At 39.0% G+C, this 22,198-nt stretch overlaps 2 protein-coding genes across 3 annotated transcripts; one reads left to right on the top strand and one right to left on the bottom strand.

Moving 5' to 3' along the window:
- The first annotated feature begins 10,415 nt into the window (after positions 1-10,415).
- On the top strand, positions 10,416-14,624 carry LOC115735133 (ankyrin repeat-containing protein ITN1-like). 2 transcript variants are annotated; one of them, XM_030666240.2, is made up of 5 exons: positions 10,416-10,569; positions 11,082-11,645; positions 12,344-12,753; positions 13,364-13,926; positions 14,025-14,624. In XM_030666240.2, exons 1-5 carry the CDS (start codon positions 10,548-10,550, stop codon positions 14,080-14,082), a joined length of 1,617 nt encoding a protein of 538 aa, XP_030522100.1. In that variant the 5' UTR covers positions 10,416-10,547; the 3' UTR covers positions 14,083-14,624. The 2 variants fall into 2 exon arrangements, with proteins under 2 accessions (XP_030522100.1, XP_030522099.1); XM_030666239.2 differs by having other exon boundaries at positions 13,364-14,624.
- Positions 14,625-17,718: 3,094 nt separating this feature from the next.
- Positions 17,719-19,288, bottom strand: LOC115735135 (probable membrane-associated kinase regulator 3). The gene has a single exon (XM_048271410.1). It carries the CDS (start codon positions 18,988-18,990, stop codon positions 17,890-17,892), a length of 1,101 nt encoding a protein of 366 aa, XP_048127367.1. The 5' UTR covers positions 18,991-19,288; the 3' UTR covers positions 17,719-17,889.
- Between the last annotated feature and the right edge of the window lie 2,910 nt (positions 19,289-22,198).

Genomic DNA, 22,198 nt, shown 5'->3' with positions numbered 1-22,198 from the left:
GTGCACTTTTACGGGGCTAAGGCCGGTTGGGGTCTTGGGTCAAAGGGTTTCACGCCTAATTATGATATTGCACATTATAGTCCACCGCACTAAAATATTAAACCCCAAATCGCAATCTCGCATAATCCATTTCATACCCATCATCGACTAGTCCGCTTGATAAATTAATTGGTGGAAATTTAGGTCGTCACATGAGAAACCTATTTAGAACTAGTAATAGGTTTAGTAGAATCAACATCAATTCTAACAAGCTTTCCCCGTATGTCCTTTCACTTATCTATTTTTCATTCTCATGTAACCAATTAAAGTCTAATGAACACCTTGAAATCGATAACTACGTTAGAGATTAGAAATCAACAACTAAAATAATTTTAGTAATTAATATTTATTTTTTAAAAGAATCGGCAACTTCTTAAAACTGGTAACTCTCTGTAATCGGCATTTTTTTTTATTTAAAATCAACAATTTTTCATGAGGAAAATCGGCAACTTCGACACTCGACTAGCTCAAATATTTAGCACCCATATTAACAATAAAGCTATTTTTTTTTTTTACCTTTTTAGATTCTTTTTATTCAACATATTACCAATTCTCTTGGAGAACAATCAAATATCCCATTTTACAAGGAAGCACAAATCAAAACACAACAAATCAGTATGATAACTTCACTCACCAATTATTAGTCTCTCATATTTACCATCAAATTCAACTAAAATTAGTAGACAATGAACAACCAAGTCTAAATCATTAAGTAGAACATTCTACCTTAGAGCTTAGAATTTTCACTTACGATCAAATTCAAACTAATTAACAAACAACAAACATCAAAATCAAGAGTAATAAGTAGATAAACCTAACTTAGCACCTCGAGTTTTCACTTACCTCGAAAAATACCTAAAACAAAATCATGGCTTTAATTTCTTTCAAAGCAAAATAGAAAATTAGCAATTCTTATCTTTAAGATGAGGTAAGTGAAAATCAACAATTCTTGTCTTTAAAACGAGGAAACCCATTTTTTAAAAGTAGTGAAAACCAATGAATTGAGATAGAAACTTTAATAGCATGGATGTGGGACTAAACATGGCCACGGGCCGATTTGGGCCCCTAATCGGCACAGAACCGGCCCGTGGAATAACCGAAACCGGCCGGTTGATCGAGACCGATGGTTCTGAACTGGAACCTATTTCGGGCCTGTTCCAAACCGCAAAAAGAGGGGGGGGAAGAGCTAACGGCTTTTTCCCACCCCAACGGCCCAATGCATTGCAACGGCCCTTATACCCCCTCCCCTTTTTTTTCTTCTTAAATTTTTTATAAATATCATTCCCCTCTTTCATTTTTTCTCATAATTTCTCTCAATTCTATTAAATTCTTTTAAATTCTCTCAATCTCGGCTCAATTCTGTCAATTTTATGAATCGGCTTTTCGCTCAATTCTCTAAAACAATGGCAAGTGGAAGTGGAACTGATGATAGGAAAAAAAGCCTATTGCCGATGGAGATGGGGGAATTCGATTATCTTTAACCTCATGATCAATATGATCTTCGTGAGTTTACATATTAGGTAGACGCTGATGATAATATCAACTATATTCCCAACATCGAGCACATCCCAACTCAAGAAAGTCTTCATCCTCCTACCGGCGTAGAAGAAACGTCGATAGCAAAGGAATCGGAACGGTAGGCCGAGGAGAGTACATCCAGCTTATGGCAACACTTCGATAAGGTACATGTAGGTGGAGACAAGTACAAGATAAACAGTAAATATTGTATGAAATCATACAATTTTAATAAAGGAGACAGCTATGAAACATATCGTCGGTATCTCAAGCAAAAACATGTAACGCAAGTGGGGATCAACACCAAGCAACAACAAATTTTTAGGTACGCCAATCCTAACACTTCTCATTTATTTCGTTACAGTGATAAACCTTATAAAGAAACATTAACTCAATATGTTGTCATTGAACATTTACCGTTTACTACTGGTGAAAAATTTTGTTTGAATTTTTTGATAAACACCGCATGTACTCCGCAAGCAAAACCTGTTTTGAGAACTACTCTTAAAAGTGAACTTTTTAGGGTTTACAAAAAACAAAAAAAGCTTTGCAAAACTTTTTTATAGATTTCAATGGACGTGTGCATATAGGTAGCGACATTTGGAGTGATTCTTGGCAAATTCATTCTTATATGAGTATCGCATGTCATTGGATAGGTGACGTTTGGAACATTCAAAAAATAGGACTTGCATTTCGAATGTTTGATGAAAGGCATACCACCGATAATATTTATAGAATAATTAGGCAAGTTTTAAAAGAATATAATTTGATTAATAAAGTTTTTTCGGCTGGTTTTGATAATGTCGCGTCAAACACCGCTTCCATTCCATAGTTAAATTTTTTTTGTAAACCCTGTTTTGGCGAATAATTTTTTCACATTATATGTGCTTGCCACGTTTTAAATTTGTGTTCAAGATGGTTTACGAACTCTTGATACTTTTCTCACCCCAATAAAGAGAGCAATTAAATTTTTATGGAGTCGTCCCCAAGTTATGAAAGAATGGGGCAAATTTTATAAATCACATGGATAAAAACCAAAAAGATTTTCAAAAGATGTTCCGACTCGTTGGAATTCTACCTACGAGTTACTTCATTAATCTTTTGCTTATAAAGATTTATTATGTACGTTTATTTCGAATAATGTTTTCGAAATTAATTTACTCCCACAAGATTGGGTTGTTTAAAAAAAAAATTAGATTTTTTAAAAGTTTTTAATGGTGCAACTTATACTTTATCTGGTATTTATTGTCTTACTACGCATTTATTTTTAATAGAGTGTGTTAAAATTGCTGGTGTTTTTTGTAAATATAAAAAAGATGCTCATTTAGCTCTGATTATTATAGCAATGAAAGCAAAATGGCTACATTATTATGCATGCATTCCTATTGTTTATTTGGTTGCTATTATTTTTTATCCACATACTAAATTAGATGGTTTGTATGATTATTTGAATGATTATTATTATGATTGTTTACATTTGAATGAAACAGCAAATATTAAAACTATATAAGTATATATTAAAGACGTTATAATAGCATTATATAATGAATTTTGTAGTAGATATGGTTTAGATAATAGTGGATCTTCTCAACCTAGTGCCTCATAAAGGGAGGAGAGTGGTAGACTTATTAGATGGTATAATCTGCTCATTAGTAGGCAAAAAAGATAAAAGGGAGCAACATGTAATATTTCCGAATTAAAAAATTGTTTAACCATTGCTTTTGAGTTTCGTGATTCCGAACATAGCACAGATTTCAAAATTCTAGAGTGGTAGAAGACTCATTCAACCCAATTGCCAATCATCGCTCTTATCATAAGATAGATGTTAGCTACCCTTTCTTCAACAGTTGCAATAGAACAAGCATTTAGCCTTGGAGAATTAATTTTGAACGACCGTCGTTCAAGATTAAATCTGGATCTTGTGGAGGCTTAAGTTTATATCGATGATTGGATAAATGCTAAATTTTGACAACAAGAGTTAGATCGAAACGACGAATTTTTGAATGATTATAGTGAAGATACCACCGCCACGGGTACCGCAATGGATAGCGACGATTGACGATGAGGTAAGTTGGGGTTATCAGAGATAAAAGATCTACATAGGCTTTGATTGTTCTATCTCCAAGAAGAAATGTAAGCACTTAATAATAATTCATTTAGTTCAAGTCCCTTCCTTCTTTCTTTTCTTTTTTCCCAAATTTGATTACAATGTACAATTTAATTATAATTTATAATTGATAGTTTATTATTTTTTATTTCATAATTTATTATTTTAAATTAAATTTAAAATTCAGAACCGAAACCAGCCCTTAAACCGGTTCAGAATCGGCGATTCGCAAGTGAAACCCGGACCGCCCCTTCAAGGGTCTGTTCTAGTTCAAGCATGACCATGAACTAGAATCGGCGGCTCATGGCCCGTGGCCCTATCTATGTAGGACCATTGCTTTTACTCGCAAAAATTGAAAACAAAAGTTGAAGAAAAGTTGGAAGATAGTCGATGAAGTTAATGGAGTGGGGACTTCTATCTTGAAAGTTCCCCCCATTTAATTATGCGGCCATAACAAGAATAAAAGGATGAGATTGATTAACCAAGAGTCGGGGAATAAATGTCATTACGCAAAATCATTAGGTCTAAAGAGTAGAAGGTTGTTCTGATAGGAATTGTTCAAGTGGCTCCTAAATAAGTAGCTAGGGTACAAGTGGCTCAATAAGGTTAGCCACAAGAAGATAATTTGAGAGGGCTTATTCTCCTTTGACCAAGTAAGGGAATGAATCGTCAAATGCATTAATGGAGTGAGGTTTAAAAAAATGATGTAAGGGGTGTCATCATGGCTAAGCATGATGCCACTAATAGTATGTGGTATAATTTTAAAAGGGCAAAAGGACACATCAAATGTCAATATTTGTGTATAACGCTCACTTTGTTATCAATATATTTTTTTTAATCACTTAAGTGTCAACATCTTTTAAAAAATGATTATTTAAGTGCTAACTCCGGCTACAACTCCAAGAAGGTCACCGTAATTGGCACTAAAGTGATTGTTTTTCTCCGATTTGGCACTAAGGTGATCTAGCACTAAAATCATCATTTTTTGGATCACTTAAGTGCCAATTTCATTTAAAAATGATTATTTAAGTGCCAACTCTGGTGAGGTCGCCGAAATTTCTCGTTATTGGTACTAAAGAGATCATTTTTTCTCCGATTTAGTACTTAAGTGATCTCAAAATAAATATTGGTATTAAAGTGAACGAAGTACACAAATAACGGCACTTGGGTTGTCCTTATGCCATTTTAAAAGAGACAAATGGCTTAATCATATGGCTCCAAAGTAAATGTTTGATAAATTACCCAAAATAACAAGTAAATCAATACGTAAATGATGAAATCAATGTTCATTATAGACATAGATAAGTTAGGAAAATATTTTATAACCGTCAAAACATTTAGCAAAATTACTGAACTTGAGAAAATATTCAACTCAGTAAATTTCCGATACATAATGCGATCGATACGTAATCTCGGAACGTATTAGTCTCTGTTAACAACAAACGTGCCATTACGTGTTTCACCACCACTCTAGAAAATCAAGTCATCAACAATTACTCTGTAACTTAAGTCGAAAGGGTCCAGTTATCGAAACCGACGGACACAAAAATTACAATTCGGTGTCGGTTAAAACCGCATAAGTCACTTAACTAGAATTACCATCTTTGACAAATTTTCACATATTATTTATTAACGTAGGAATTTTCCTGAAGTCACATATGCTAGGGTCCTCAAAGGCTGAGCACGAGTCAACAAAGGCTGAGCTCGGGATCCTTGTGTCTATGCTCGAAACCCCTAAACTCGAGCTCGAATCCATCAAGGTCGATGCTTGGGACCCTAGTGTGTGTACTTGGATCCCTCGAGACCATGCCAAGTGCCCTTGCTTGGGTCCTATCACAAGCCCGAGTCTAGAAAGGTCGAGCTTGGGTCTATCGACACTTACCCGAGACCTAGTGCCCATGCTTGGATCCCTTCCGCCCAAGCCCAAGTCCCAGGACCCCGATGCCCATGCTCAAATCCAATGAGGCTAGACTTGAGACTCTGGTACCTAGGCCTAAGTCTCTATCTCCCAAGCCCGAGCTTAGGTTCATCAAGGCCAAGCTTGGGACTCCAATATCGATGCATGAATCTTCCATACACGAGTCTCCATCCATCAAGGCTGAAGCCTAGGATCTAGTACTCGTGCTTAAGTTCATTGAGGTTGTGGACACCAAAATTTTGACTAATCTTTTTTTAGTCGTTTATGCATGAAAATCAGAACTAATTTTAGTTCTAAACAAAAATAATAAAATCATCTTTCATGCATAGCATATTTAATTTTTAGCATTCATGCATTGCATTAACATTTGTTTGCGCGGCAGTGCGAGTTTGAGCTTAATTTGACAATCGACTAGACTAGAGCATAATCAATCAATTTTCGGCTATAATGGGAGAAGGAGTGCCGAATTTTCAAGAGTAGGTTGGATCAAATTTTGAATTTAATGCAGCCCATCTTGCCCAATTAAATTCGAAAGGGCCCTAATTAATTGACTAATTATTTAAATAATGCTTGATTTGAGCTTAAATTTGAGTAATTGAGCCCATACCATAAGAATTTTCGACGGCCCATAATTATACCCCTAATGGCCGAAAATTTGAGGGAATGCTAGTGGATTGAGACTCTATTCAGATTTTTTTAATCCAATGGTTTAAACTCAATCCTAGCCTAACTAGGATTCCTAATCTAATGGCCAAGATTCAATCCTAGTTCCACTAGGTTTAGAACACTTAAGCTCTTTATAAATAGAACTTTAAGCCTTGAACAAAGAGGAGGACGTTCAGAATTTTTGAAAAAGTAGAGAGCAAGAAAGAGAGTGAGTCACGGTTGAGAGTTTCCCGCCCACCATCTGCCATGAGTGGCCCTATGCCGTTCCACTGTGTATCACCTTCCTTGCCCCACCCGATTGGCGCCTCGTACCACGACAATCCTCACACTTTGCTCTATCGCTAGCCGCCGATGGTGCGACCATCAGACACCCGAAGCCACCCATGCAAGCCCCTGAAGCTGCTACCTTGCCGGTTGTGTTCCAGCTTACCTAGTTCACTGTGGAGGTACTGTCCAACTTGTTTTTCATCGCGAACCAGCTGAAATCTCACTCGACGAATCAAGGTAACACTCACATACTTTAGGGTTAATTCAAACATGTCTTGAGATGTTTTACTTGTTTTTCATATGGTGTTTGGTCTGAAAATACCTCATTTTTGCATGCTCTATGATCACTAACTATGCAGATTTTTTGCAGGAGCATGGAGGTGAGTATTTTGCTTCATTTGATTGCTGTTTTGCATTAATTACATGCCGTTATGCTTGCTGAATTTTGGGGTTTAACACTGAATTTTTCGAAAGAAGTTCAAGGAACAATTTTCGCTTATTAAAACCTTAATTTTAAGCAAGATATCGAAAATTGGGATTTAATTGGAATTGTTGGATATATTTTCAGAATAATAAAAGAACTAAATCTAAATTAAGAAAATCTTTTTCCTAATAGGCAACGTCTACGTTAAGTTGGATAATCTTATCCGTCGCCATTTGGGTACGACTCTCCAGCTTAGTAAAGATGGGAAGTTAACTAATCTGATCTAGATCCGATTTGCTATCTTCAAAAAGCTGATTTTAGATTTAGGAATATCCTTTTTTCGAAAATTGTGAGAGGAAAATGTTTGATTTTCTTTGATGTGCTTTGATTTGCTATCTTGAACTTGCTTATTGATACTATGTCTTGCTTATTCCTAAAAAAATTAGTAAGATATAGTTTCCTAGAAATTATATCTAATTAAATCTTTAGGGAGATAAAGTTATCTCATTAAGTTCAATTTGGAATCAAAATCAAGAAAAATCAATTCAAACATGTCTATCTTTTTCAAAAAAATTGCATCTAAAGAACTGAAAAAATCTCAAACAAAATTTGGCATATCCTTATGCATTGGTTCGAATAATCATGTCTACATATCTTGCATATCCACTTCAATTTTTCAAGTATCACTTATCTCACCTTCTATTTAAAAAAAAAAAATACATCACATTGCATATCTCATGTTGTGTATTGCATTATCTTTTATTTCTTGCATTCCAATTTTTCAAGTAAACTAAATCAAGCTTGAGTTGCCAAACCTAGGATTTTCATGGAATTAAGGTATCGAAAGGGCATTAGATTTAATTAATTAATGTAATCAAGTCCTCCAATCCTTAATCTCCGGTTCGTAGGAATAAAATAGTTCTACTGCTATTTTATTTAGGTTTCTAACCAACCTACCAAAAATGGTTAATGGTGACTCCGAATTCTAAATCATTCTAATTAACTAAAGTTGTGATTTGATAGCACTTGAGAGAGTCCGTATTAGGTTAGTCATTAAAATTAACCCGATAATCCATTAGCCTGATTTTTTAGGTTGCGACGGAGGCTAGGCTGGGACCATGGTGGCGATGTCTCGATCCCTAATGAACAAGCTTGAGTCCATCAACATCGTGCCTAGCCTTGATGGACGGAGCTCGGTCGCCAAGGACATGAGCCTAGTCATTGGAGACCTAGACATGGGTATTGGCTTCCTCGGGCCATCATTGATGGATTAAGACTCGAATGTCGGGGACTCGAGCCCGAGCGCCGAGGATCCGTGCCATCGAGATCTACGCTCATAATTTGTGGACCCTAGCTCGGATGTTAGGGATCCGAGCATGGTCACCGGGGCCTTGTGCCTAGCTTTTGTGGGCCCAAGCTATAGTGCCAAGAATTTGAGCATGGGGCACCGGGTTCTTGATTTCGGCTTCTGTGGATGCGAGATCGGTGCTTGCTCTCTTACTCAAGACCTATGAGGCCTTGCTCGGGGTCGCGATCCATCATGACTAAACCCCAAGATCCTAGTGCCCATACTTGGTCTCACAACCGCCTATGCACAAGTCATTAGAGCCCGAATAGCATATGAGTATTTACCTTTTCGAATAACGAAAAATATTTTCCAATTTTTTTTTGGATTTCAGCTAAAAACAAAAAAAAAATTAACTTTTTTCGAAAAATGATTTCTTGAAAAACATGTCTCAGAAATTTAATATTTTTTTTTTTGGGAAAGAAACGAAATCTTTCAATTTTTTTACTTTACCTCCATAAACTATCACCTCTTACGAGTTAAAAACCTAAAGTTTTTAAAATTTGCCACCAGAACTTTCGATTTCTTACTGATTAAATCCTGAACTTTCAATCCATGTATTTTCTTCTTTTAAAATTTTAAGTTATTTTATCACTTTCACTCACTCACAGGCCTTCTAGTTCCAACATGCAAGAAGCTCAGAGGCCTCGATGTGGACTTTAACGGAGGTCGTAAAAGTCGAAGACCTCCGAGGTTGGTGATGGTCGTAATAGCATGCCGACATGTCGAAGCTCGTGGGGATGAAGAGAGATAAAGATAAAGGTAGGTTTTAGGGTGGGTTTGTTTGAGGAGAAAACTTCATGATAAAGAAAAATACTTTCGAAAAATTACTTTTCAGAAAAATGGATAGTTTTTCTTTATTCTGTGATATTTGACTGAAAACCTTTTTTGGTGGTTAGATCTCATATGAAAAAATGATTTTCATCTTCTAAATTTATCTCAAGACAAAAGAAAATTTGAAATTTTAAGTTTTTTATGTTATTATATTATATTATATTTATTTTTCCTTCTTGTTCCGCCGGTCCCCGGGCTTTGATGACTATCGGCGATTGGGTCGAGCCTCGCCGAGTCCCAACAAGGTTGGCGAGGCTCGACCTCTCTCGAGGCTAGCAAGCTCAAGCTCTCCCAAAATATAGCGAGGCTTGAGCTCGTGTGGTTGGTGGCCGACCATCGTTGAGTCTCAATGATCGGCGGAGCCAAAAGGAAAAAGAAAAGTTAGACAATAATATTAAGAATATTAAACAATTTGAGATGAGCAATTGCAAAAAATATTTTCACCACTTTAGATTTAGGAATTCACTTTCATAATTTTATGCATAAATTTTTCTTCGGGTAAAGTCATTTTCGGCGAACAAAATGAGTAAAAATCCTCTTTTCATATTGAATTTCTTCTATTCCCTTCTTCGTTTTTAGCCTCTCGAACAGAATCACACTGCTCCCTAGAGTTATGGCCATATTATGTAACATAGTCAAAATGAAGGCCATTGAGTCTTAGTATTAAACCATCATAATCTTTAAAGATATATCAATGATAATGTCAAAACTGGGTTTTGCTTATTCAAATAGACGCACCCTTAATTTTCCATGAATGTCAAACTTTGTCCAATGAAGCAGTCACGTTCGCTAGAATTGGCCAGATTTCATGATTAGAAAATTTTTACAAATGGAGGACCCTACAAGACAACGTAAATCGAATTATAACCAAATTTCATGATTATAACTAACCAGATTTCGATTATAAAAAAAAAATAAAAACCATACGACAGAAGTTCAAACCGACCATAAAAACCTAGCCTGGCGGGTGGTTGAGACCCACCACCACGGTGGCTTTGTCTCTGGACGCGGTGGCGCCAAGCCAACGTCGTCCTAGCCCAACACCATGTGATTGATTAACTAAGCACGTTTCGATTAATTAACACAATTCACTTATCTATTTATTCGTTGTTTAATTTTTAAAAAGTGCCTTTGATTTATTAATTGCTTTTAGCACTCGTTCTGAGTTATTAATTTATTCACTTATTTGTTTAATCTTTATTTTAATTTTCAAAAGGGGAATCTCAACGGCAAGCGCAACAGGAAAAGGAGAGAGAAAGAGAGATGTCACCGTTTTCGTTGAGCCTTCGCCTCTTGTTCGGCTCTGCTTTTCTCCGAGCCCGATCTCTCCCCACCACCACCACGACCTCCTCCTCCTTCTCTCCACCATCACGAAGAGATGATGTTGCGACATTTAAATCATGATTGACCACGTCCTCCTCATCATTATCCGATGGAATCCGAAATGTACGAAGGTATGATTCTCATTATGTTCATCCTCATGTGCGATCGGTGGATCAGTCGATGATTATTTGAATTTCTCTGCCTGTTTCGTTCGGATGTCGGATCAAGTTCCGTCGATCGCGACTAGGTGACGTGGCTAGATCTATGAAACGAGGATATTAGTTATGTATTCGTGGTTGTGTTTTTCGTTCATGGCAAAATGTGGTCGATCATTGTCTCTCTCTTTTGGATCTCTTGCTTGAGTTCTGTTCGGCATTTGGGAATCTGACATATCGCAGACTATACGCAAGCTCATTTTCCAATTGAGGCTTGAGATTTACCGTTCTTTCCTCCTAACAGGGAGCGAGCTGAGAATGGCACTTAATGACAGAGCCATTTGCTTCAAAACGTTCCGTTTTCTCAGTTAAATTGGATTTCAACTTTATCGGCCATAGTTGAGTAATACCAATTAATTGCTTTAGCTAGTCATACTCTCTAACAATATGTAAATTATCTTCCTGATGATTGTGGCTGATGTGTGAAGAATTGGAGAGGGACTTGGAGAAGGGGTTGGTTTCAAGGCTCAACCTTAAACCCCTCTCCCTCCCCGAAACTTCGCCTATACCACGGTCTCCTTCAGCTTCGGCGACAGCAACACCAACCCTGGTCTTATCCAATTCCGGGAAAGCGCTAGTTGTCTCGAATTCTGGAAAGGCTCTGGTTTTGTCCAACTCTGGGAAGCGGATTGATCTGGCTGGTAAAAAGAAGTATGTGAAGCAGGTGACTGGTCGCCACAATGACACCGAGCTGCACTTGGCTGCACAGCGGGATGATTTGGATGCCGTCAAGCATATTTTGGGTGAAATTGATGCCCAGATGATGGGAACACTCAGTGGGGCAGATTTCGATGCTGAAGTGGCACAGATAAGGTCTGCAGTGGTCAATGAGGTCAATGAGTTGGGAGAGACCGCACTTTTTGCTGCAGCTGAGAAGGGGCACCTGGCTATAGTAAAGGAGCTGCTGCAATACTCAACTAAGGAGGGGATTGGTATGAAAAATGCATCTGGTTTTGATCCGCTGCATATTGCTGCTATTAAAGGTCACCAAGGTAATCTTTGAATTTCGTACTTAACAATCATCTCCCTCTGGGAGAGCCTTTTGTGGTAAATGAGTCATGCTTGTCTGTGACATCTTCCATCATACAAAACATAACATCAAGTAAACCTGGCATATCATGGACAGTTTGTGGCAATACCTTGCTATGCTTTTCGAGCGTTTTGAGTATTTGATAACTTGATTCATGGAGATTGCACTGATCCAATGATGAATAAAGAAAGCTTTTATTGACCAAAAAAAACATAGAGAAAGCTTTTGATTTCTGAGACACTGTTCCCCCTATAGCACCACTTGTCTTGTTAACATGAGCATCATATAGCTGTAAGGTGGAATGTTCCCTTGTGCTATAGAAGGAAAAGTGTGAAGTCCATTGTTTATGAGCAAATATGTGGAATTGGAGTGTGGAGCTTTTATGGGGAATCGATAAAGTACACAGTCCATGGAAATGCCGCTCAATGAAGAGAATAAAGCCTGACTATTCCAGTGCACTAAATGGATTCTGTAGGCTGCAATTCCTTGTTAATGGAAATGAAGATTTATATCTGTGTGAAGTGCTCTATTTTGCAAAATACTACTATCTGAATGTTTGGTGAAGAAAGTGCTTTTGTGTTTATTACCAAACTTTCTGCTCCTTAAAAAAGCAAAGTTAGTAGATCAAGAACCCTAATCTATCGTGTCCACTTTATGAAGCAATTGTCCATCTGCTATTGGAATATGACCCCCGGTTGAGCAAGACAATTGGTCCATCAAATGCGACCCCCCTTGTATCTGCAGCTGCGAGAGGGCATATAGCAGTAGTTAATGAACTGCTGTCTAAAGACTGTAGTTTGCTAGAGATTTCCAAATCAAACGGCAAGAATGCATTGCACTTGTCAGCCCGCCAGGGGCATGTTGACATTGTAAATGCGTTACTTGACAAGGATCCACAGCTGGCAAGAAGAACTGATAAGAAAGGACAAACTGCACTGCACATGGCTGTAAAAGGGGTCAGCTGTGAAGTGGTGAAGTTGCTTCTTGAGGCAGATGCAGCTATAGTGATGCTTCCAGATAGATTTGGAAATACAGCTTTACATGTTGCCACCCGGAAAAAGCGAGCTCAGGTAATGATTGACTAATTGGTATTACCAAAATCTGGTTTTACATTCATTGTCTGCATCTTGTATTGCCTCGTCATGTTATTATCAGCAGTAGACCATATAAATTCAAAGATAGCTAAAGACTTGCTCAACTTGCAAGGTAGTCTTTTCTTGGAAGAAATTTGGTTTTAGATTGGCCTAAACTTGATCAAATTGCTGTAATTGCATGTGTTTTGGAGTTTCAACCTTCAGTTCCCAACTTTAAGAAATATGTTAAATAGACATTGTGGGGATGCTTCCTACTAGCTTAAGCATTTGGGGAAAACGGTTGACTCATATGGTATCAAGAGTCGAATCTTGACAATATCTTGTTATTGTGCTAGTTGATGTGATTACATTCACATTCTATCTTCCACATGTAAAGTGCAGCTTACATTCGTGGGAGAGTGTTAATAGATATGATAGATGTATTATGGTGAGCCCATTTCTGAACAGCTAAGCTTTGAGGAAAACTGTCAATTCACTCTCAGGATTTGCCCATTTATTTCTTTCTTTGTGTACTTTCAGATTTTGTCTTCTTTTGGTGATTGTTGATACTTTAAGAAAAAGTACATTGTTATAATACTTATTGCAGATTGTACATGAGCTGCTTTGCCTCCCTGATACAAATGTAAATGCGTTAACCAGAGACCATAAAACGGCCCTAGATATAGCCGAGGGTCTCCCCCTCTCGGAGGAGAGTTCAGAGATAAAAGAATGCTTAAGTAGATTTGGTGGTATCAGAGCCAACGAACTGAATCAACCACGAGATGAGCTCAGAAGAACTGTTAGAGAGATCAAGAAAGATGTTCATACACAGCTTGAACAGACACGCAAGACTAACAAGAATGTGGATGGAATTGCAAAGGAGCTTCGAAAGCTTCATCGGGTGGGAATCAACAATGCAACCAACTCAGTCACCGTGGTTGCTGTCCTCTTTGCAACAGTTGCTTTTGCAGCAATTTTCACTGTTCCTGGTGGTGATGATGACAGTGGGATGGCTGTTGTAGTCAGTACTCTATCATTTAAGGTTTTCTTCATCTCGAATGCTGTTGCTCTCTTCACTTCTTTGGCGGTTGTGGTAGTACAGATCACTCTTGTCAGAGGAGAGACAAAATCTGAGAGGAAGGTTGTCCACGTTATCAACAAATTGATGTGGTTAGCCTCTGTATGCACTACCGTGGCGTTTATATCCTCGTCATACATTGTCGTTGGTCGACATAATAAGTGGGCTGCTATTCTTGTGACAATTATAGGTGGAATAACAATGGCTGGAGTTCTTGGTACAATGACATACTTCGTGTTGAAACATAAACGAATCCGATCAGTGAGAAAGAAAGAGAAGTATTCACGAAGTGGAACACGGTCGGACCATCATTCAGAAACTGATTCAGAAGTAAAGCCCATATATGCTATCTGATGTCAGTCTCTGAAACCAAAGCTGGAGCCATCTTTTATAAGGATCAAGAGTTTTTCACTGTAAATATAGCATGAGGATGACAAAATGCGACCAGAAAAACAATGGCTTTCTTATCAAGCACAAGGGTCTTCATCTCCGGTATTTCACTTCTTTTTGATTGGTTGAAGGCACCAGATGAGTAAGTGCTACGTTCGTTTCTAGACATGCTTCCACTCACAGTATATTTTGGTTTCCCCGAGTGTAATCATGTTCTCAACTAACAACTATGAAGAGCTTCCCGTTAGTGACTGGAATGCAAAGACAAATATGTTATTAATATACAAAGAGTCCAATATATGATTCATAATTATGTTAAAGTACCCATTCACCCACTTTCTGGCCTTTCCTGTGTTTTTCTAAAGAACGAATCATCCTCAGATATTTTTCATTTTTTCTCATTTTCTTTACCTGTGGTAATTCTAGACTTTGATACGTTTTGCATAGGCATATTTGCATGTCTATTAACTAACCAAGAATCTGGATATTAGCTTCTACCGCATCAGAGTCCTGCCTACACATCTAGTTTAGATGTTCATTTTTCCAGCCAGACTAGGAGAACACTTCTTTAGAACTATGTTTATGATATTATTTGTGATCTACCGCATCTGACAACAATATTTTAGACCATCACATAACGCGAGTTGAAGTCTACTCAAGGAGAGTTTCTATGGACAATTGTGTCAACGACCTCAATGTTTTCCTCTTTCTTCCCCATCATGTAAATATCATGGTTCTTTCTGCCTGAAGAACAAGTTAACTAAGGACCAACTCAAAGTCTTAAACCACTTGCCTTACTCATCTAATCCATTTTTCACAACTATGGCTTCCTACAAGGACTCTCTCTGGCACTGTTTTCCCAAATACTAGATGGGGTTCTCATTTATAGTAAAAATCACGAGGCTTCACTTAACTTGTTGATCAAGCAAATCCTAGTGCGTAGCTGATGATTGTGTTACTAAGCATATGGCTTTCTGGATGTAAATGATGATATCAATGGAGATTGAAGGTAACCAACTCTATGTTACATGCCTGCCTGAGATGATGATAACAATGAGAGTCCAGGTTTTCCTCTAGCAGGGTACAAACTTGACTGACTACTTCTATTGCAGGTCACCTACTTCCTCTTATGCACGTGCAAAGCTCACATAAGATTTTTGAACATACTTAATGATGTCTTTCCTGGGAGGTGTAGTAATTACAGTTGATTAACTTTCTAGGGGGTAATGAATGTCCAGATTTTTAATTGTTTCAGGAAATTGTCTCCTTATGATTTCAATTGAGAAGTTTTAGTGAAAATTCACTTGGCCTCTCTTGATATGGTTTGGATTGCTATTGAGCTCGGCCGCACAACATGGGGCCTTTGTGTTTAAAGTCCAATCTCATCGCAAAATTTTGATCTCTGGAATGCTGATTTCCTAAAATGCACACTTTTAGAAAATCTGTAATTCCAGATTGGAGCTTATGGCATATTAAATCTACATTATATTTGCCTTAGGCTGATATTATTGGCATATTCAGCAACTACTGTTTGCCAAATAATCGTACCTATAAGTAGTAAATATAAGTGGAATCTGGATTCAGCAGTTGCAGATTTCAACAACATATTACACAATGTGCAGAGAGAAACTTTTCTGGTGACATGCAACAGAAAATGGCTTCACTGGCTCTTTCCTGTTGATTCATCAATGCTGCGAGGTAGAGCCCAGAACCCACTGCACACAGGTGGAGAGAGGGAGAGGGAGAGGGAGAGGGAGAGAGAGAATTTACTGAAACAGTAAAATACAGGAAATATTTTCTTTGATCAGCTTTCTCTTGGCTTTTACTTTACAGAGGTGTCACGTTGGCACCAGAATAAAGTGTATGGATATGACAATTTACTTGCAGAAATTCTTTTTTTTCCCCAGTATATCTTCGTGGAAAAAATTATCGTTGATGCCATGAATGAATCTTTTCCTGACATTGTCACATGCTCTAGTTTCTGACCGGTCCCCAGCAGTGCCACCTGTGTAATGTTTCACTGTACAAGGTTGTGCAGATCCTTTTTCTTGATATCGATAATGTGAGAAATCGTTCTTCTATCGTCTTTATCTGAGTTTCTGAAGACTGGTTGGTTGCCATGCTGCAACTGGAGAAGTGAACTGGTTTCTATTCTCTCTCTCTCCAGGCATGCATTAGTCTTTCTTTCCCAAATAACTGCCTAACTGTCCCCATGTACTAATGGGCTCGTATTAGTCGAGCTACGGTTTGGTTATTCAAACATTCAGCTCTAAACCCCACGAGCTGCAAACCGCTCCTCTCATACAGATGGCGGGAGTGACTGCCAAGTTACTTCGGAAAGAAGTGATTCGATAAATGAGATCCACCGCGTCGGTTCCAGAAATTTGGACCACTTAGCCAACCTCAAGTTTTACTTGCTTTTTTCTTCCCCAAACTATTACTATCGATATCGATATTGACGATGGGTCATGTATTGCCCAGATTAAACTGTGTTCCGTATAATTTTCCCTTTTAAAATCCTTGCCAATGTCTTCTACCTGATTTTATTTCCCGAAAAAGGGAATCAGGTGCATTCTGACCCCTTTAGTAGCCACACACCCGCAGACTTTTCTGGCCAACTTTATACTTCTGCACAGAGAAGCAGCAACAGAATATAATGGAACTGATGATGTTCATCATTTTCATGCAATCTCTTTCTTCGCTTTGGTCCGGCAAAGAATTTTAACTGTGCTTGGAAGATACCACGTCCTTTTACGACCTTTGGACATCAGCTCAAGCAGTGGACTAAGAGAATCTAGTTCAGTTCTTCACAGAGAGAAAAAGGATGACGCACGCATCTGTGCTGAACGTACTATTAGGCTTTACTTTTGCCAAAACAAAAGCTTCGACAGCCTTTTCGTGTCCGCCTTTTTTTTTTTTTTTTTCCTTGTTAAGGGGATGTTGTGGATCAATTTTCGCGTACCATACTACTCCACGCGTCCGGTCCCAACAATTGAAGAAATTTTCTTTTTTGGCGACGTATCGATTGGAAATGAACTACAGTCTATCGCTTCTTTTTCTGCATCTTTTCCAGTTTCATGTTTTCTCTACTCTCTCTCCTTTTTTTTTCTTTTCATGACACTCATGTCTTCTTGTTGCCTTGATGTGAATAATGGATATTCAACAAGTTTGATCATCATGGAAGTATGGACTTCTTCCCTTTAAACACCATTTTAAACTTATTTGACAAATGAATTAAGACAACCACAGCTTCTTCTATCCCCATGATCCAAAACTTGTTGGGGATTCAGATGTATTTGAGTTTCATCCCCATATCCAACATTCTTAATACTGAATCGGCTCATATTTCAGATAGCACATACGTGTGTTTCCACTTTATCAAATTGCGACATAATCACTTTGTTGTATGCTGCGATGCCTCCGTACATCGGGCGAAGGTGAAATTTTTAAGTATGCTTTTAAGAAAAAAAATCATGTGGGATCGACGAATATGGTGAACCATCTGGACTTGATACTTGCCCACTGTTCAAAGTGAGAGTTTTACATTGACTACTGAAGCTATAGAGCTGTTGAAATTCAACTCAAACAGGAAACACTCACTGTTGGATCAATTATCACACAGTCATGACCCCCAACTTCTCTCTTGAGGGGTTCTTCCCGAGAGACTAAACAAACGTGTGTTGAGATTGCTTGCAGTGAGCAATCGCTCCCTCGACCCAACTGTCCAGCTCCAAATTCGCGCTGCTGCTCCTTTTCAGCAGCTGAAACTCATTCACCCCATTCAAATTAAACGAAAAAGACGACGACGAAGAGGAAGAAGAAGAAGAAGAAGAGGAGGTAGAAGAGGAAGTGCACTTGGTCCCAGGATGCTGTTGAAGCGCCCCCGAAAACGACTTCCTATGGACGGTACCATGGCTCTCCGCATACTCCCCATCGATGTCCTTCATGATGGCAGATGCTAATTTCATCTTGAAACCATCATTAACGCAGTCCTCTCCGAAGGGGTTGCTTTTCTTCTTCTTCTTCTTCTTGTTCTCTACTCTCATGTACTTGCTGCAGAATTCTCTCTCTCTGCAGAGGTTCTCTGCCTCTGCATTGCATGCAACCACTGAGGCTTTAGCACAAGACTCATCTGAGCACCCAGACTTGCTGAACAGGGACCTGAGGAATGCCCTGGAAGAGGTTCTGATCCTTTGGCAGAGCGAGGACTGCTTGATCTGCTTCAGCTTCTTGGACCAATTACGAGAGTTGTGCTTCTTTGGGTGGTCATGATTGACGAATCCTCTGACCTCATTGGACCACTCAAAGAAGAAGCTATCATCAACATCTGACGGGTTCAGCTCACAGCTGACCCTGCAAGACTCGGCAGGGGAGATGTTGCAGGAGCCGAATGGGGTGCTTGTTCTTGTTGGAGGAGCTGAGGCTGATGAAGGACAAATGGGGAATTTCTCCTCAGACGGGTCTTGGACTTGGATGAGGGTTTGGACCATTTGGAGCCTGGGAGGGAGGTGGAGAGGGAGGAGCTTGCCCTTGTAGAAGAGCTCATCAGCTGGGCAAGCCGTAGATGAGAACATTTGGAACTCAAAGTCTCTGGTTTGGTGTGGAGGTGAAGGAGCAGTGATGGTGTAGGAGAATGAGTTTGGGTTGATTGAGGAAGATGAAGTGCTCGTCACCATGTTGACGTCCATGTCTATGTAGTCTTCTTCACCTTCTTCCTCGAAACCATGTGCATGGCTACATGATGACTGTTCTTGATCTCTGGCCATTTTCTTTTGACCAAATCAATCTCTCTCTCTCTCTCTCTCTCTCTAGACCTTGGTTTGGTGAGGGCGATGAATATGGGGAGATGAGCTTATTGGTGTGGGAGGAGGGGAGAGAGCGGGCATCATTTAAAGTGAGGATGGTGCCAATCTAGAAAAGGCAAAATTTTAGTGGGGGAAAAGAGAAATTAAAAACATTGGGTTCTAGGAAAATTGTCAGAGTTTCTTACTTAAAATATTGAATGCTTCCAAGAAGAAAACTACAAAGTTTTGAATTCCATTGACAGTTGTACTTACACAGACCGTGAAGGGAGACGAGCCACTGCCTGACCTGCTGATCCATCTTGCTTGTTCTCCTCCCCCCCTCCACCCATGAATTGATACATGTAAAAGTAAAAAGAAAAATGAAGAACAAAAGGATCTTTGAAAGCTGGGTTAGAGGGCGAAGTCCTTATTGAAAACGTCAGCGCTTTACCAGTAGAACAAGGCCTTTTACTGACTAGCTTCTTTCTTTCTTATGAAATTTCGAAGATTGATCATGCTTGTAAAATTCGCAGACTAGCACCTCCACATCACCTAAAAAGTCAAAAGGGAAGGCATATCACGTTAGAATTTTCAGATTCAGAGATTACATCAGATGCGGGCTCAGTTTCTTTTCCTGCTTCAGGATATTCCGAGACTTGATTGAACCAAATAGAATTATAGAAATATTGAAGAAGACAAAAAAACGTCTGTGGGCCAGCCGGCCGTGGATGTTTTCTCGGTGAGGATCATCGCCGACGTAGATGTAAGTCGGTCTATTTTATTGTTCGGGTTTCTAGTTTTCATAAATTTAAAAAAAAACAAAACAAGACAAAAACGCGCACACACATACACCACTGCTTGTCATGCCTTTTGCTGGTGGTTCAAACGGGTTCCGTAGTTAGCGATTTTAGCGTGTTAACCAGCGTTGTCATGGGCAGGCTAGAGAGACAAGAAAAAGAGAGGGATTTGGTGAGGAGAGACAAAGGATAAATATGAGAGAATCACTTCTTCCAAATGAGCCAAACAGTGGAATTCTTTCATAAAGTTCAGGGCTTTTTTCCAAATTACGCGAAAAAAATACCAAAATAGGTTTAAAAAAAACATATTTACCGGTTTAGTGTCCGTTCGGTGGTTTTAGTGCCGACCGGGTCCCACTCGGCAGTTGGGTTGTTGAGCGGGTCCAAGAGCCCCTCACCGCCACCCACATTAAGCGGGTCCAAGAAGACCCCTTGCCCCGCCCAGACGACGCCGAGCAGAAGCTCGGCCTTTTTCAAAAAAAAAAAATCATAGCTTTTTTTTACGTTTTTAATAACAATTATTTTATTTATAATTTTTTTCTTTTGAAACTTATTTTTATAAAATAATTATCAATAATTAATTAAGATATCTAATTTATAAATAATTTTGTATTTATGTAATTAATTAAGAATATTCATAAAATAAAAGTGCTGAGATATATGAAAAACATGTAATTTTCATAATAGATAACAATCGTTAACCACAATTACATCTACTGACGATGTTGTCTTCCTACATAACCTCATGTTCCGCAATCAGATTCTTTTCGGTGCTCGATAGGTCTAGTATTGTACCGACGAGGACGAGGATCCGGCTGAGGAGGACGTGTAGATGACAAAGACATATCTCGTAAAAATATGCCATGTCCAGACGATACATATCTTATTGTAGGAAAGCCTGGATAAAAAGGAGAGAAATCGGATTCATACGAAGCGGGAGAAGGAGTTGGAGTCTGCGGCGGTGGATTGTTAGGAAATGCAAAAGTAGATCCCTTGGGAAATGGGGCGGCAAACCGGGTGAATCCCGCATCGAAACCCGTCCGGCCTAACCAAGAGCGAAATCGGGAGCGAAATCTGTTATATAATACTCCAAGGTGTAAGGGACGACATCGCCAACTACATAAGCTCAAGGAGTCCTCTAGGTCGGCCGAACAGGCTCGGGTGGGTTGTCATCGTGAGGGCCAACGGGTGTTGCTATAGTTACTGATTGGGGTAATAGCATCATTGTTAGCCGCATATCCTCATTCCGGGTGTGTAACATTGCCCTAACTATCCTCCCCACATCCGCCCAAGCTTGACGAGATGGACGTGAATTTGTTATATGTAAGATTTGTTCGACGCCATCACCCCGGTAATGATATCACAAGTAACAAAAGTTATTAAATGTTAATAACTTGTGTTACTAAAATATAATTAATGAATTAAATTGAAAGTATTTGCACAACCTGTTGAATCCATTGCAGCTCCCGTAATAGAAATCCACTTCCGTGTATGTCTACGGAATCACTCCATATATTCTGAATGAAAGTGAAGTTCCTCAATTGCGGGATCAACATGGATTATATATTCGGTACGTCTGTCCCACACAACAATCCATCGTCCTTGCTTAGCTGTCCAATCCTTCCCAGGTGGCCTATTATCAATATCATGCAATGCTTTGTGATCACCATGAGGATTAGGTATTGGCTGCTGCATACCAAACCGGCTAAGTACTTGGTTTGGATAATGCCACTCAACCGTCCAGAAACATATGAGTAGGACACGAGCCCTCCAAATATCTTGTCCCTGTGAACAGTGATACAGAAGAGTCTCTAGAGTGTCGCCAGCGTAGGACTCTCAAGTAATCTGTTATCGTAATAAAACATATCAAAGTAAATGAAAAATTAATTTAAAAGCTAACATTATATTAAACTCACTCGTTGTTATCATTACTTACATCTTCGGATGTCAATCTATCAAGTTGGTAGCGCAGATGTACCAACATATGTGTGGGGACCTCCATTGTGTTTCGACCTTGACTCCAACCGCATAAACAAAAAACATTCAATTTTCATATATTATACGCACCGGAAAGAATTAATGACACACGAACTAAAAATGCAATAGATCACATATCGATTGCCGAAAGATGCATGTACTAAAGGAATATCAATCGTCGGGGATGGGGAGACACATATGAAACGCTCTCACGCCCAAATCTGCAATACATATAGGGCACCACCCATTTGCTTCGCTTCGGGGTCGGTTGCACGGCATAGCTTTCGATACAACCACGCAAGTATTGCTGAACCCCAACCGTATTGCGTAGAGATGTTGAGGTTCGCCAAGAATGGAAGAAACAGCAAACTAACTTGGGCACTTGATTTGTCCGAGAAAATAGATTCTCCTAGCAT

The sequence above is a fragment of the Rhodamnia argentea genome, chromosome 10, assembly GCF_020921035.1.
Source record: "Rhodamnia argentea isolate NSW1041297 chromosome 10, ASM2092103v1, whole genome shotgun sequence".
Classification (NCBI taxonomy): Eukaryota; Viridiplantae; Streptophyta; class Magnoliopsida; order Myrtales; family Myrtaceae; genus Rhodamnia; species Rhodamnia argentea.
The sequence above is the reverse complement of the archived record's forward strand: the minus strand, read 5'-3'. Positions and strand labels throughout refer to the sequence as shown.